The sequence below is a fragment of the Eleutherodactylus coqui genome, chromosome 13 (genome assembly GCF_035609145.1).
Source record: "Eleutherodactylus coqui strain aEleCoq1 chromosome 13, aEleCoq1.hap1, whole genome shotgun sequence".
Lineage (NCBI taxonomy): Eukaryota > Metazoa > Chordata > Amphibia > Anura > Eleutherodactylidae > Eleutherodactylus > Eleutherodactylus coqui.
The window spans coordinates 71,432,359-71,449,020 of NC_089849.1; the positions used below are offsets into that span (position 1 = coordinate 71,432,359).

The 16,662-nt window shown below is 52.1% G+C and overlaps 1 protein-coding gene across 1 annotated transcript in view; it reads left to right on the top strand.

Moving 5' to 3' along the window:
* Positions 1-3,611: 3,611 nt before the first annotated feature.
* XYLT2 (xylosyltransferase 2) overlaps positions 3,612-16,662 on the top strand; it is a 22,709-nt gene continuing 9,658 nt past the window's right edge. The window contains 9 exon segments of the mRNA XM_066587352.1: positions 3,612-3,866; positions 6,447-6,861; positions 10,866-10,966; positions 10,969-11,043; positions 11,154-11,246; positions 11,248-11,357; positions 11,456-11,536; positions 15,901-16,117; positions 16,200-16,376. Of these exon segments, the coding sequence (XP_066443449.1) occupies positions 3,735-3,866; positions 6,447-6,861; positions 10,866-10,966; positions 10,969-11,043; positions 11,154-11,246; positions 11,248-11,357; positions 11,456-11,536; positions 15,901-16,117; positions 16,200-16,376 (1,401 nt within the window). The 5' untranslated portion in view covers positions 3,612-3,734.

Below are 16,662 nucleotides of genomic sequence, written 5' to 3' on the forward strand. Positions count from 1 at the left end.
GGAGCAACGTCCTGGAACTTAGCTCCACCCCCTCCCGATGCAAATAGTGGGCACTGCTCCCGGCTCCTCCAGCCTCCTCCTCCTGCAGAGAGGGACGCCATATATCGGCCGGGCGTGAATTTACGCTCATCTGAATAAGCCCTTACCCTGCACGATTCGTTTGTTTGAATGAATTTTGAGTAATAATCTTTACGTGTAAACGGGCCATTCTAAATAAGGTTAATTATCTACCAAAGGCCGTGCAAAAAAAGATAGAACATACTCTGTCTTTCTGCGCATTTTTGTACGAAGGATCCTCATAGAAGTCAATAGGGGTGTGCAAATGCACGTGCAATATGCAAGGAGGTGCGTGAAACTGCGTAATTGCGCTGGAAAAAGAACACATCTAGAACTAATTAGCCATTTCAATCGTCACCTTCTATGTAAAGCGCTCAACAGAGAGCGTTTACACGGAACGAGAAGCCAATGATAGTTTTTATGCTTGTAAACAACTTGCAAAGAAATAGTTTGAACGAGTTTTGAGCAATAATCGCCCCGTGTAACTGGACCAGTACTCTACAGGTTATGGCCTTTTTACACGGGCCGACAGTTGGATAAACGACTGCAGGAGCGCAGACATCACCGCCTAGGTCGTTAGCACTTGTGCGGAGTGTTTACTTTGAAAGACTTCACCGCTGGATCGCGGGCTTCTCACTTACCTTCTGTGTGAAGCGCTGAGCGGGCAGCGTTTACACGGAATGACAAGCCTGCGATCCAGTATGTTTAAAGCTGACTAAAAGTCAGCGATTAAAAACGTGAAAGCGAATGGTGAGCGATTTGTGTGCATTTACACTGCACGATTAGCACTCAATCATTTGAACGCATTTTGAGCAATAATCATTACGTGTAAACGGCCCATTACTCTCGTACATCATCCACACACTCAAGCGTAAGCCATGATTTGCTCAGACTTGTAACACTTACATGAAACCAGCAAGCGGCCAGCAGGACTTTCAGTGTGAGTGCTCTGTACCAGTGCTAATGACCTTAGCGGTGACGTCAGCACTCATGCAGTTGTCTAAATGACTGTCGGCCCGTGCAAAAGGGCCCAAAGCTGACTTTTCGATCAGCTTAAAAAACCTTGCTGACTTCCTGCCCTGTGTAAATGCCCCCCGCTTCCTATAGGAGGTAAAACGCTGGGCGAGAAGCCCGCAAGCTGGCGGCAAGTCCTTCAGTTTAAATGCTCTGCACGAGTGCCAATGACCTTAGTGGTGACGTCAGCACTCAAGCAGACGTACAAAAGATTGTCGGCTGCACACAAATGGATAAATTCCGCATGTGGGATCCGATCATGGGCCCGGCTGGGCGTACATGTATTGATCTGTATTGTGGATGCTCCCCGTCAGACATTTGCAGTACAGATTTTAATTTTTTTAAAATTTTTTTCCCCACACACCGTCGCTTGGCGATGACGCAGAATCAATGACCTTTCCGCAATGTCAATTGCAGAAGGGCCGCGAGTCGAACGGCTTTCACTGAGTTTAATGGAAGCTGTCCGCGCGGAATCCGTGCAAAAAAAAACATGCTGCGATGTTTTTGGAAATTGTAATCGCTGTTTGCTTGTGAGAGCGGACATGCGAATGTTCTATTCTTGTTAATGGATGTGGAATACCGCGGATCGTCCGTGCGGGGGATGATTGTGGATTCCACAATCCAAATCCAGTCATGTGAGAGCAGCCTAAAACGAATTGAAGATTCAAAGGTCATATGAATTCCCCCTGAGCCGGCAGAGATGAAGCTTTGGAAGCTCCGGGCGTGACAACGAGATCACTCTGGCTTGTAATCTTCCATCTTGGAGCCGCCTCATTCCAGGAGACACAAGCCTGGTAAATACGCAGCTGTCCAGAGTCCCTTCAGTGATATTTCCAGATATTCAGGTTTGCCCTCGTAATAAAGGGGCGTCTGACCATTTAACCCTCTCCTCACAAGTTGCGCTTTTACACGAAACGATTAGAGTTAAAACAAATCGCTGGATCACTTGAATTTGAACAATAATCGTTCCGTATGATAACGGCCGACGGCGAACGACGAACAACAATTCTCTTATCGTTCATTTCATGCAAGCGTGAAAATCATCGTTGGCTCATTCGCTACACCGCTGCTGTTGACAGAATACAAGCGCTGTCTATGGTAGTCTGGACTCTGCAAATGACCCCGATGGATATTATAATTGTGAGATCTCCACTGAATTCCGAGACTAACGTAAGGCTGTACGCACAGGGACGGGTTTGCATTACGGAATCCGGACCGGCGTTTGCCTCCGGATTTCAAAGCAAATGCCAGCCATAGCATGCAAAATTGCAGCTTGTTCCGTTTTTGTTGTTCCCTCGGCACGCCTCCCCAGTGTGTTCAATGGGACCTTGAGAGACAGCGTACGGCGTGCGATGTGCATGTAAGGGAAATGGGATGTTTCCCGTGCGTGAAAGTCGCAATTTCACAGAAGTGATGTGTGTTTTAATCAAATGTCATGAAAAACGTACATTGGCAAGCGCGGTATCGGGCCGAGTGTCTCATCCGTGTGAAGGAGAGAAAATCGCATGAGATTTGTGCTTTGTGAGACGCACGAATATATGAACCCCATTCTTTTGAATGAGGTCATACACGATTTTTCTTTTTACCCACATCACAGTGCGGGGAAAAAATCGCGCAAGTCTTATCTTTGTGCTTTCCCTCGGAACGCCTCGACCATTGTTTTTAATGGGGCCAGAAAACACATTGCATGGTGTGTGAGGTCCATCTCCGCAATGCGAGATTTCTCATTGACAACAATGGAGGATCGCAAAACTGCGCATGAAAATGGACGGTGAATACAGACTAAGGCCTCATGTCCACTCAAAAAATACAATCCGCGCAGAATCTGCTGCGGATTTCCGCGGCGGATTTGCTTTAAATGGCTTTTTTTGCATACAGATATCCGCACACATTGCTATCAATGTGGTAGCAATGTTGCCGATCCACGCGGATTCCGGGGCAAATGGAGCCTGCTGCGTTTTTTCTCCCGCGCATGAAAAACGCAATTCTTTTAAAATGCCATCCGTGGGGGCAAAAATCAATTTAATGGACCGCGGATGGCAATGATTCCCTATGGGCAAAATCCACTGCGGATTCCGCAATTCCATTTACTCAGTGGACATGAGGCCTTAGGGCTCCTCCGCATCTGCGTTTTCCTTGCGCGTTTTTTCACGCGATATTGCTGCGGTTTTTTCGCACGATTGTCAATGGGACTTTCTAATGTTAAAAACGCATAGCAAAAAAATTGTAAAGCACCAACTTGTGATGCATTTTTAACATTAGTCTCATTGACAATCGCATGAAAAAAACGTGCAAGTAAACCGCTAGTGTGCAGGAGCCCTGACTAGTTCTTGTATTTTACTTCATTTTCTCTGACAATCACTTGTCAGCCAACTATGGTTTAATCCAGACATAATAAACATCCATCCCCCAGGCAACTGCCACGTGGTGTTTGTCACAGTTCACTAGCCAATCAGAGACGCCACGTCAAACTTCCGTTCGCGCACCGGAAGTTGAGTAGCCCCGAATGATGACGAATCCTATGCGACGGAACGCCGCGGCCATTTTGCTTTCGGGCAAGTACTAAAGCCGCCGCTACTCGGAGCGCCGGTGCAGAGTTATGTGGTGCTGCACCGTGGCTGACTTCTCTGGCGCCCGGCTATAGAGGCTGCAGCGACGGGGACATGGCAAGCACTGCCCGGGTGCTGAAGCTGGGTCGGCGGTACAAATACCTGGCAGCGGCTGCGCTGGTCCTGCTGCTCATCCAGGGCCTGGTGGTGTGGAGCTTCAGCGGGCTGGAGGAGGACGGAGAGATTGTAAGGGCTGCTCTCACCTTGTATGACATGGGGGGGTCTGGTGCATGTGACTGTATGGGTGTGCTGGTGGTGGGCAGCAGTAGGGGGCGCTGCTGGCACTTGTGGGGTCATTGGCTGCATTGGTGACATTCACAGAACTGCAGTTACTTATGTCCTAAATCTGTGCTTAATCACGCTTTATTATAGACATGGTGGTGATTGTGGCGCTGGGCGCCTTTCGTGGGTTGCTTCTCGCTTGACTGTGCGAGTGATGTCACCGCTAACTTATTCGCCATTGTGCAGAGTGTTTAGACAGGCAGATCACTGCTCAGACAAAAATATGGAAACGCCAAAGCTGTAGCCTGCTTCCCTTTCATCACAACCCTGCGCAACGACAGTCTGTCGCCCAAAACGCATTTCTGTCTGCGCTGCGGTTTGTCAGCTGTGGCATTCCCAATCTTACTGTAGGCGGTTATGATCTTGGGTACTGTGCCTCGTGATTCAGCAAAAACTTCTGCTAACTTTTTTTTGTTGTTGGCGCCACCATACGGATTCAACTGTTTGACCGTTGGAATTCCGTCAGTTCTGCCAGGATTCCCTCACACCTGTGTAGAATGCCGTCGTGAATATGAATGGCGCTTACTGCGGGTTCTACAGATCGTTGCCTCATGCCATAACTCCAGCCCCGCCTACTAACTCCCCTATAGTACACCTGGGTATTGGTGCATCTTGACTCCACCGGAAGCTTGGGGTTTGACAGGAGGAACGCTCCTGTCACACCCCTAGCTCCCAATTGGTGGCAAATGTCAAGGTCCTACCGGGCTCAATGTAAGTAGCTAGTGATCCCCCGTGTGGTATGGGCTCCCTGCTGTGCTTCTCCAGCGTTGTAATTGCGGCGCCGGCTGTCAGTGATCTGTGGCTTCCCTGCTGTCCGCTGCTGGGCAGTGGGTGCCCTGAGCTACTCCTCCTCCTGCATGCTATTCCTCTGTGTGTCCCACTGCGCTGTGGCGTTGGTGCTGCAGCGGTGGCAGGGAAGGCGCTTCAGCCCTCTGTGGGGTCCCTGCTCAGGGCTACCCTCAGCATGAATGCAGTGCCAGCAGGGAAGGAGATAAACCGCGCTGTCCTGTCCCTGCTGAGCCCCCCCCCCCCCCCCCTTTTTTTCTGCAGTGAATTGACCCTTTGGCGGTTGGGAAGTACCTTTATGCCGCTGTGCTGCTGGGGCTGGCTGCAGCTGGAGCCGCAAGGTCGTTGCCAGCGGTAGGGAAGTACCTTTACGCTGCTGGGCATGGGTGGCTGCAACTGGAGGCATGAGGTCGCTGCCAGCGGTCGGGAAGTACCTTTACGCCGCTGTGCAGCTGGGGCTGGCTGCCGCGGGGTCGCTGTATTATTTCCCCATACATCGCTCGTAGGCTGCCAGGACCTGCAGCCCTTCCAAGTCTGCACCCAATCAGGTACAGGGGGTGTTACCCCCTGTCAATCTTGACTCCACCACTTGTTCATGGTGGCGTCAAGATACACTAATACCGTACACCTGTATGGGGCCCGGGCCGTTGGGAGGGATCGGCAGGGCAGTATAATCATTAGCGCTGAGCGGCCCTTGTGATATAGCTAAAATGTACTGGTGGTGGGAGACGTGATTTATAATCCCGCGGCACTTAATGGGGTTTTTCAGGGAGAATACTAATGATGACCCATCATCAGGATGGTTCATCAATAGTTGATCTTTCAGGGTTCGTCATTCGAGACAGCAACCAATCAGCTGAGCGGGCACAAGCTGTCTGCGCTGTAATAACACAGAGGTCGGAGTGGAAGTCTCTGCGCCGACCTCCATGTAGTGGTCGGCGCTTGTAACTGCAGGCATGGTTCTCATTTAATCAACACTAGCTGTGCCTGCAGTTACATGCGCCGACCACTACAGGGGAGGTCAGCGTGGAGACTTTCGCTGCTTCCGCTCCGACCTCTGTGTATTTGTGCGCTCGCTGTCAGCGCCGCAATCAGCTGATCAGTCAGGGTCCCGAGTGACAGACAGCAGCCGATCAATTATTGATGACCCATCCTGAGGAGAGGCCATCAATAGTATTTCCCTGGAAAACCCCTTTAAGGCATGCAGCTTGTACGGTTTTTCCATGTTCTTGTCCACTGCCTGAATATTGTGTGATCCAGGATTCCTCTGTATGGCCCCTGTCCACGGGCATTGCGGGCATTTTTGCAAATCTCGTCCGCTTTCCCGGCTAATCCCGGGATAAAAAGCCGTGGGTGGAGCGTCTGTGCAGTAAGTCCGCACGGACATTCTGCAGCAATTATGCCCCCTGTGAACCCAGCCTTAAGGTTTTTGGATTGTTTGTGGGTTTTTTGTGCGGCTCCGCATCAAAGGATGCAATGGATTTTGGTGCGGCTCTGTAGCTCCGTGTGACTGCACCCATAGTGTGTTGGAGGGTAACTGTGGTTGACAAGTGCCATAAGAGCTTCGCACACAGGAGACTTCTAGACAACGTAATGAAGTGTTGCCATCTGTAACCCCGGCCATTACCGATACACGACCAGTTGTTACTCTGTTCGCCCGAGATTCCTCCTTTGCTGTGATGACTCTTTGTATTCCAGAACGCCCCCCAGAAGAGGAGTAGAAGCCCAGATAAGGCAGAACACTCCAAGGACCCTGACAGCTCCACGGGGCGCAGATCTTGGAGATCAAGAGTGAAGGGAGGGAGAGCGGGCAGTGAGGTAGCCAGAGTGACTAAAGAGGCTAATACCAAGTCCAAGCTGAGCACGCGTATTCATGTCCCGCAGGAAACGTGGGCCAATCTGACCAGAGATGGCGATACAGGAAGCGTAGAAGGACCGCACCCCACAGACCATGGCTTCACCCCCAAGTGTGAGATCAAAGGAAAAGATGCCTTGTCCGCTCTGACACGGGCGCCCTCCAGAAAGTGCCAGCAGGAGATTGCCGATGTGGTGTGCTTACATCAGCAGGGAAAGCTCATGCCAAAGAGGCTGCCGCGGTACTGCCAGATAACAGGTAACTGCTTTCCAGGTTGCGCCCCTTCATGGCACTTTTACTCCTCTCTGTTTAGCAAGTGTTTGTAGAAAAACCTGTTGTAGAATCTCCCTGGATACTCCTGTTGGACCGGCGGAGGGGCCGCATCCTGCTGGGATCATGGATGGGGGTAGATATATAATCGCATGGATCTACTGTCTGTATAAGGCATTGGTATCTTAAAAATGTGGGCTTGGTATCCAGTGTGGCATGTCTTACCGACATGTATAACCCAGTGTTTTGTGTAATGAAGACTTCTGACCAGGAAAGAGATGCTGGTGGGCTCCTTTTTAGTTCTTGAAGCAGTTATGTCAATTTCACCTTAAGGGTGTGTGGGGGGTCGTTCACAAGGAGCAGAATTTACAGTAGCAGCAAAATGGGTGAGATTTTGAAAATCTTGTCCACAAGCTGCGGAAATTGACTTGTGGCGCAGAATTCAAATCCCTGACATGGCAATTATGACTCCACCTCCGCTGCGGAATTCACCCCTCTTAATGATGGGGTGAATTACGCACAGGAATTCGCAGTGAAACCTGCTTCAAGACCTGCACCAAATGGTGGGGGTTTGGGGGCTGGCATTCTGCGTCTGATCTGCAACGGGATGTCTGCTGCAGACATTCCGCTGGAAATCGGCCCCGTGGGGACCCAGCCTAAGGGTGTGTTTACATGTAGCGGGATTGGTGCACCAAAATTTGCTTCAAAATTGACAGCATTGGTGCAGATTTTGATGCCAATCTGTAGTGACTTCACCTCTTCAACTGAAAGGGTGCATCTGCTACTGATCAGTATCAAAATCTGCAGGACAGATTGGGGTATTCCCGTCTCCAAGTATTCCCTATCAGGAGGGTCCAACTGCTGGGACTCCACAGATTAAGAAAAAATCCCCACTCTTCCCTCCCACATGTCAGAAAATTGACAGCGGTGCCCATGCCAATCACTTCAATGGGCACTGCTGGAGAGGGCAGAGCTTGAATCTTCAGTTGTCCCCCTTCGCTTCAGGGGACCACCAGAGATTGCCAAGCGCTTGACCTCCGGCGGCTCTGTTAAAGTGAATGGTGTGGTAGCACGCATGCGTGACCACCGCTTTCAAGATTTTCGGACCTGCCAGGATGATGTATTGGATTGAGAAAGGTCCCAATGGTTGGACCCCCACCAACTGGCAAGTTGTCCCCTATCTTGTGGAAAGGGGATAACTTGCTGAGATGGGAATACCCCTTTAAACTGTGCCTTGCCTATGCTTGGCATAAGATCTGGTAGAGGCCCTGGCAGCAGCACTGAAGCACCTGCAAACCAACCACATGGGTATTCTTTAAATGCCAATTCTCTAACTACAAGGACTCCACACAATCCGCCTAGATGGGATCCGCTCTTGCTGAACAGCTTTCCACTTGGGCCATAGAGCGGGGTCCCAAGCAAGAGACCCTACTGTGAGGTTCATATACTGTAATGGGTGTATAAACAGGGGATGCCAGCTTGGCACAACCCCTTTAAGTGCCTGGAAGACTAAGTGACGGCACCATTTTACCAGAAGTCAGCTACACATCTGCCCAGACATTACAATAGGCGATGTAAGCTGCAGCGGTCGCGGGTCGTCGCAGCCTTCAGGCGAATCGCTGCTGCTCTGTGAGGAATGAATTTGCTAATTAGGTTCCAGAATGTGATATTGGACGATGACGTACCTGTGAGTGATTGGTGGTTCAAAGCTGAAGAAGTCGTCCTTTCATTCTGATGATGGGTAGAAGTCTTGTCCTCCAGACCCCCACAGATCCTATCTACTGACCGGCCCCTTTAACATGTCACATGGTCACACCTGTACACGAAGGGAAAATGGCAGTATGTATTATCTTTGGTATTCGTGACGGCCGCATCTGGCCAATGGTCGCAAGTACACGCTTAATGAAGGATTATATGGTTGCTGCGTTTTACCACAATTTCGCATGGCATATTCAAATGCGTTCTACAGCGTTTAACGCGCCCCATCATTGTGATGAGGTGTGCTAAAATGCACGAAAATGGGGCAGACAGCGTTAGAAAATCACTGTGTCGGAAACGCCGCGTTAAAGCGCTGGTCTGCGAGGCCTCGCTGAAATCAATGGGATCGCTGTACAGGGTTTGAAATGCTGCTGTAAGGAGAGAGCTGTGTGAGAGGGGCCTGAGGCAGGGTTTCCCAACCTTTTCAGCCTGGAGGCACCCCTTGGGGAAAAAAACTTTTAGTGCAGGCACCCTTACCAAAAAAGGGGGCATGGTTAGGGGGGCGTTCCTTATGACAACATATGATTTTTTTTCTTTTTTTTGCCTCCGACATGCCGGGCACCTGGCAGCCTCTAGTGAGCATAGCACCTCTGGCCAGTTCTGCATCGCCTGATCTGCGGCGCCGTGCTCACTAGACGCCACTAGGTGGCCGGTAAAGAAGGCACTGACAGCGCATAGTCTGTGGAGGTGAGAGGGAGCATTGTAACGTCTGAAACTGGGTACAGAAGCGCAGCTGTCTTCAAGTCCTAAGCCACACTGATGGTGCGTATTTTGACTGTATTTTGCAGCAGAAAATCCACAGTATTTCCGCTACATGTAAACTTAAAGGGGTTGTCCCGCGGCAGCAAGTGGGTCTATACACTTCTGTATGGCCATATTAATGCACTTTGTAATGTACATTGTGCATTAATTATGAGCCATACAGAAGTTATCAGAAGTTATTCACTTACCTGCTCCGTTGCTGGCGTCCTCGTCTCCATGGTGCCGTCTAATTTTCAGCGTCTAATCGCCAGATTAGACGCGCTTGCGCAGTCCGGTCTTCTTTTCTGAATGGGGCCGCTCGTGCCGGAGAGCGGCTCCTGGTAGCTCCTCCCCGTCATGTGCCGATTCCAGCCAATCAGGAGGCTGGAATCGGCAATGGACCGCACAGAAGCCCTGCGGTCCACGGAGGGAGAAGATCCCGGCGGCCACCTTCACCAGGTAAGTAAGAAGTCACCGGAGCGCGGGGATTCAGGTAAGCACTGTCCGGTGTTCTTTTTTTAACCCCTGCATCGGGTTTTTCTCGCGCCGAACGGGAGGGCTGTTGGAAAAAAAAAAAAAACCCGTTTCGGCGCGGGACAACCCCTTTAAGACTGGATCCACACAGCCAACTTGTTGCGGATGTCTGCAGCAGACATTCTGTAGCAGATCAGCAGCGGAAAGTCTGCCTCACCGCCTGCGCCATTGGGTTCGGGTTTTCTATCTTATTTTTGTGTAAATTCCACAGTGGAAACGGCGACAAAATTAAAATGCTACAGAATGCCGTGGCAAATGTGGAACCAGCTTAAAGAGGCGGCACCCACTGTGATGCGCGGGGTCGGAGTGGAAGCGCTGCTCTGTCCCCTGTGTAGTGGTGAAGCTTATAATTGCAGGCTGGTGTCCCATTGAGGGCTGCACTTGTAATTACAAGCACCATCCACTACACTGGGGTCAGAGCATTGCTTGTGCTGCCTGGATAACCTACTTAGTAATGGCTTTGTGATTCCCAGTCTGGGTGCTGCGGTACCCCGGTTAGGAATCACTGGTCTAATAGCTGGTGGTAGGGAAGCCCATAGAAAGACAAAGGACCAGGTGAGGTCTGAGTGTGAAGGGGGTCATGTAGAGCATGTAAGATGCATTTGGGCTGCTATTAGGAAATAGTGTCAGGTTGGAGACTGCATGATTGATTAAGTTGGGGTAGGTGTAATATTCCATATGGCCATTTGGATAAATTGCTGACCATGGGATACATAGAAGGTTTGAGTCCATCATTGCAGATGCTACCTATGAGGGGGGGAGAGACCCGCATTGTAGCCAATGGAGTTGGTTACTCAAGTAGAGCTCTCGAATTTCACGAAAAGGTTGACTCGAATAACGCGGACCCGAGCATTTGGGTGCTCGCTCATCTCTAGTAGCGGTCTGTAATATTTGGCCACACGGTTTCTCATATAACGATATTTGTTGTGTCGCTAAGGGGTTATTCTTCTATATTCCAGGTAAGCTGATGTCCGGCTTGCAGTGGGAAGAGTCTGACATTGGCGCTCCACCGCCTGAGAAACCTCTGCGTGTGCTTTACATGCTTGTTGTACACAGGCAGGGGCTGTTCGCCAGCTCAAGCGGCTTATTAAAGCCATTTACCACAAGGACCACTTTTACTACATCCATGTGGATAAGGTAAGCAGCCTTTACCACGGCCATCGTAGAACTACATACGCCAGAAGAACTGTAATGGCTTCTACTAGATCTGATCACTCTTTGTTGTTTTTTTTTTTTGTCTCTGCCAGCGTTCCAATTACTTACAAAGTGAGATGGTTCAGGTGGCGGAGCGCTACACAAATATTCGTGTCACTTCGTGGCGCATGGACACCATCTGGGGTTGGTGCCAGCCTGCTGACCATGTACTTGCGTAGCATGAAGGATCTACTTGAGATGACTGACTGGTCTTGGGACTTCTTTATCAACCTGAGTGCCACCGACTACCCCATCAGGTGAATAACGTATATTGAGCCTGAAGTGTTTCCAGCCAATTATCTTTGCAGTAAAAGGATACAACTTTATGTTCTATGTCTCTTGTTTTCCTCTCTAGGACCAATCAGGAGCTGGTTTACTTCCTATCCAAATACAGAGATAAGAACTTCCTGAAATCTCATGGGCGTGATAATGTTAGGTAAGTACATGTGTTCATGTAGATGAAGCAATGCTGAATTTGACTTTCTACTTTGTGCACCAGGATATCTCCAACCTCGACTTCTGCAGGAATTGCGTTAAAGGGGTTGTCCTGCGGCAGCAAGTGGGTCTATACACTTCTGTATGGCCATAATAATGCACTTTGTAATGTACATTGTGCATTAATTATGAGCCATACAGAAGTTATAAAAAGTTTTATACTTACCTGCTCCGTTGCTGGCGTCCTCGTCTCCATGGTGCCGACTAATTTTCGCCCTCCGATGGCCAAATTAGCCGCGCTTGCGCAGTCCGGGTCTTCTCCTCTTCTCTATGGGGCTCCGTGTAGCTCCGTGTAGCTCCGCCCCGTCACGTGCCGATTCCAGCCAATCAGGAGGCTGGAATCGGCAATGGACCGCACAGAAGCCCTGCGGTCCATGAAGACAGAGGATCCCGGCGGCCATCTTCAGCAGGTGAGTATGAAGACGCCGGACCGCCGGGATTCAGGTAAGCGCTTGTGCGGGTGGTTTTTTTTTAACCCCTGCATCGGGGTTGTCTCGCGCCGAACGGGGGGGGGGGGTTTAAAAAAAAAAAAACCCGTTTCGGCGCGGGACATCTCCTTTAAAGCCCCGTTTAGACAGGCCCATTTTTGTTCAGAAAATACGATAATCATTCAGCTTAATGGGGGTTCTGACATGGAATACTGTTTTTATGCTTTAGCAGCCATTGTTCCCTGGTCTGCCTAATGGGACACAGGGACCCACAATTTAATGGCTGTTAAAGCATAAAAACATAATACTTACCTTGTCTCCTGTTGTTGTCATCAGTGGGGTCATCTCCCAGCAGGCTCTGTTCTTCCTCTTCTTCCTCCACAAGCCGCCCTGCTCCGGGATTACGCGCATGGCGCAGTGCAGAGGTGTGCCCTCTGACACGGAGTCAGGACGGGCCGCGTCTCCACTGCGCACGCACAGAATCTCTGAGTTCAGCCAGGACGGACGGGCCGCCCACAGCAAGCATTGCTTGTAGCTTGCTTGCTGTGGGCAGCCCGTCCGTTCACCTCGGAAGTGGCAGACGGAGCAGAGCAGGAAGCGGTCATTTTGACCGCTCCTGCTCTGCTTCTACAAGCCACAGAAGAAGATGCCGGCTGGAGGGGACATGCCTGGTGATCGGACCTGGGCCAGGCAAGGTGAGTAATATTATTATTTTTTTTTAAATGTCAGAACCCCTTTAAACACAAGAAAACGAACTGAATGACGAACGAGAATCGTGAGGTTCTCACTCATTCGGTTTCACCCGGCATTAAAAACCAATGTCGTTCTTGTGCAGTTTAAATAGTGATCACTCAGTGTGTCACATAGGAATGTGAAACGCTGAATGACAAACGCACAAGAACTGCACGATCCTCAGCAGACTGTATAAACAGGCTGCCCGAGCTGGTGATGACATCACCAGCTTGTTCGCTTGAGCAAACAAGAATCGTGAGGTTCTCCTCCTGTCAAAACTGTCAAAAGGGGCATTAGGTTGTGTGTGTGTTTTTTTTTTTTTTTTGTTTTTTTTTTGTTTTGTTCCCCCCTCCTAATGTTCTAGTGGAGTGCAGCCTTGGGAAGCTCGGATTCCCTGCAGCAAATCTTGTTGTCACTTTAAGGGGTGTGTTTACATATGTTGGATTTGCTGTGTGTTTTCTGTAATGGAAAATGACAATGACTCTCATCCTGAGTGAATGACTTACACCCCTCCGCGCCCCTGATCACATGATGGTGACATCATCAAATGTCCTGCGTCCTTGTGCGTATTATGGGTGGATTACAAACCCCGCTGCGGGCATATATCTATTACGCTCAAGCTCAGTACTAGGGAGCAATTCCAGCAACCTCATTGGTTCTTATTCACAATTCCAGCAACCTGATTGGTTGTTTGAGTTGTCTGATTCAACCTGATTGGTTGTTAGTGCCGAGCTTGAGTATAATTTAGATATATGGCCCCCTGCGGCTTCAGTTGCTGTGGAATACTGACTAACACCTAGCTGGACAGCAGCAGTGTGCGTACAGGACCTGTGGTGATGTCAGTCATGTGATCAGAGGCGGAGCATGTAACTCGCTGGGGGTGAAGGACCTTGGACGTCACCATCATGTGATCAGGGGCGGAGTATGTAAGTCACTGACGCACAGACAGACAGGTCATCATTAGTAGTTTGATTTCCACTTTTGGTGAGGGAACTGCAATATGAATATAATTAAAGGGGTGGTCTCGCGAAACCAAGTGGGGTTATACACTTCTGTATGGCCATATTAATGCACTTTGTAATGTACATCGTGCATTAAATATGAGCCATACAGAAGTTATTCCACTTACCTGCTCCGTTGCTAGTGTCCTCGTCTCCATGGTTCCGTCTAAATTCGCTGGCAGCTTGCTTTTTTTTAGACGCGCTTGCGCAGTCCGGTCTTCTCCTTTCAGCACGAGCCGCTTCAGTGTGCTCCCCCGCTACAGCTCTTCTGCGCAATGCGCAGACGAGCTGTCACTGCTCGGGAGCGCGCTGGAGCAGCCATTCTGTACCTTCCTCTGTTAGAGGAAGGTGCAGAGCTGCCGAGCTGTCGGAGAAGCTGTCCCGCCGTCCAGCTGTCCCGCCGTCCTGGTAAGTGATGGGCCGGGGGGGCGGGGCTGCCGCTGCGATGGGGGGGGGGGGGGGGGGCCTGTCGCTGCGATAGTGGGGGGGGGGGGGGCCTGTCGCTGCGATATGGGGGGGGGGGGCCTGTCGCTGCGATTGGGGGGGGGGGGGCCTGTCGCTGCGATGGGGAGGGGGGGGGGGCCCTGTCGCCTGCGATGTGGGGGGCGGGGGGGCCTGTCGCTGCGATGGGGGGGGGGGGGGGCCTGTCGCTGCGATTGGGGGGGGGGGGGCCTGTCGCTGCGATTGGGGGGGGGGGGGCCTGTCGCTGCGATTGGGGGGGGGGGGGGGGCCTGTCGCTGCGATTGGGGGGGGGGGGGGGCCTGTCCGCTGCGATGGGGGGGGGGGGGGGCCTGTCGCTGCGATGGGGGGGGGGGGGGGGGCCTGTCGCTGCGATGGGGGGGGGGGGGGGGGGCCTGTCGCTGCGATGGGGGGGCCTGGAGGGGTGGGGGGGGGGCCTGTCGCTGCGATGGGGGGGGGGGGGGGGGCCTGTCGCTGCGATGGGGGGGGGGGGGGGGGCCTGTCCGCTGCGATGGGGGGGGGCGGGGGGGGCCTGTCGCTGCGATGGGGGGGGGGGGGGGGGCCTGTCGCTGCGATGGGCGGGGGGGGGGGGGCCTGTCGCTGCGATGGTGGGGGGGGGGGGGGCCCTGTCGCTGCGATGGGGAGGGGGGGGGGCCTGTCGCTGCGATGGGGGGGGGGGGGGGCCTGTCGCTGCGATGGGGGGGGGGGGCCTGTCGCTGCGATGGGGGGGGGGGGGGGCCTGTCGCTGCGATGGGGGGGGGGGGGGGGCCTGTCGCTGCGATGGGGGGGGGGGGGGGCCTGTCGCTGCGATGGGGGGGGGGGGGGGCCTGTCGCTGCGATGGGGGGGGGGGGGGGGGGCCTGTCGCTGCGATGGGGGGGGGGGGGGCCTGTCGCTGCGATTGGGGGGGGGGGGGCCTGTCGCTTGCGATGGGGGGGCTGTCGCTGAGGCCGGGGGGGGCTGTCGCTGCGTCGGGGGAACTAGCGCTGGGCCGGGGGGGGTGGGGGGGGGGGCTGTCGCTGCGTCGGGGGAACTAGCGCTGGGTCGCTGGGCCGGGGGGGCTGCCGCTGTGATGGTGAGGGGGGGGGGGGCGCCGCCGCTGCTGCTGCGCCGTTTACCTTCTTCTGCCTGGCGGTGGGGTGACAGGTCGGCGGTGTTCACTCCAGGGGTCCGGGTCGGCGGCTGCGGGGCGTCTGGTTGCCATGGAGACACAGCTGGTAGCGTCTCGGGAGCGCGCGCACGTTGGGCTACAGGCAAGCGATGCGAAAAGAGCCGGCGGCCATCTTGGGAAAAAGTTTTATAAGTTGCTGAATACGCTGGAACGGTAAGTAGAAACCAGCTAGGAAAGTTCATTTACAGGGGTAATTAGTAATGTATGTTTAATTAGGGGGACTGGGCAAAAAAAAAATTCACTGCTTCCTCGAGACATCTCCTTTAAGCTTTAAAACATTTAATAGGCAGTTCTGTAGAAAACAATCTTATGTTCAAGTTGTAGTCGAGCAGAGTTTGCCACTTTGTACAACTGCAAGCTAGCATGCTTATAGCTCTATACTCAAGTGCAGTCAGGTTGTCTACTGCAATGTGCTCACTATGTAGGAGGTAATAGAATTGATTCCCCCCCCCCCCCATGAGTGCCGTCTCACTTGTACAGGATGATAAAGACCACCTATCGTTTCTCTTCTGCTAGGTTTATTAAGAAGCAAGGATTAGATCGACTTTTCCACGAATGTGACTCCCACATGTGGCGTCTTGGCGAGCGGCAGATTCCAGAGGGTATTGTGTTAGACGGTGGCTCGGATTGGTTTGCTCTGACTCGTACGTTTGTGAACTATGTGACCTATACCAAGGATGTCCTGGTGTCCGAGCTGAGGCACTTCTACAAGTACACCCTGCTCCCCGCGGAGGTCAGTGACTACAACTATCCCTGCCTAGATCATTGATGGTCACTGCTAATCGGCACAGCTAAATGTCTTCCCTCTCTTTCAGTCCTTCTTTCATACGGTCCTGGAGAACAGTAAAGATTGTGACACCCTTGTGGACAATAACCTGCGGGTGACCAACTGGAACAGAAAACTGGGCTGCCGGTGCCAGTATAAGCACATTGTGGACTGGTGCGGCTGCTCCCCCAATGACTTCAAACCGCAGGATATCGTACGACTGCAGGTAATCTTAGTTAACATGAAGACTTCTTATTCTGCGCTGCCCAGTTATACAGGGCCCTAGAGTAATGGCTGATTCAGATGACGTTACTGATGATGGGGCACTGTATTTAGTGATCCTATTGCTTACACTATATTCCCAGTAGTGAGCTTATATAGTGTTCATCCCAATGCTGGTGCATTGCTTTGCTTGGGGTTTGCTTAAAGTGGTTGTAAACTTGATGGCGTATCCTTAAGAGAAAGGTGGCAGTCCATTACTTGGGACCCCTTTTATCAGCTGTGCGCTTGTG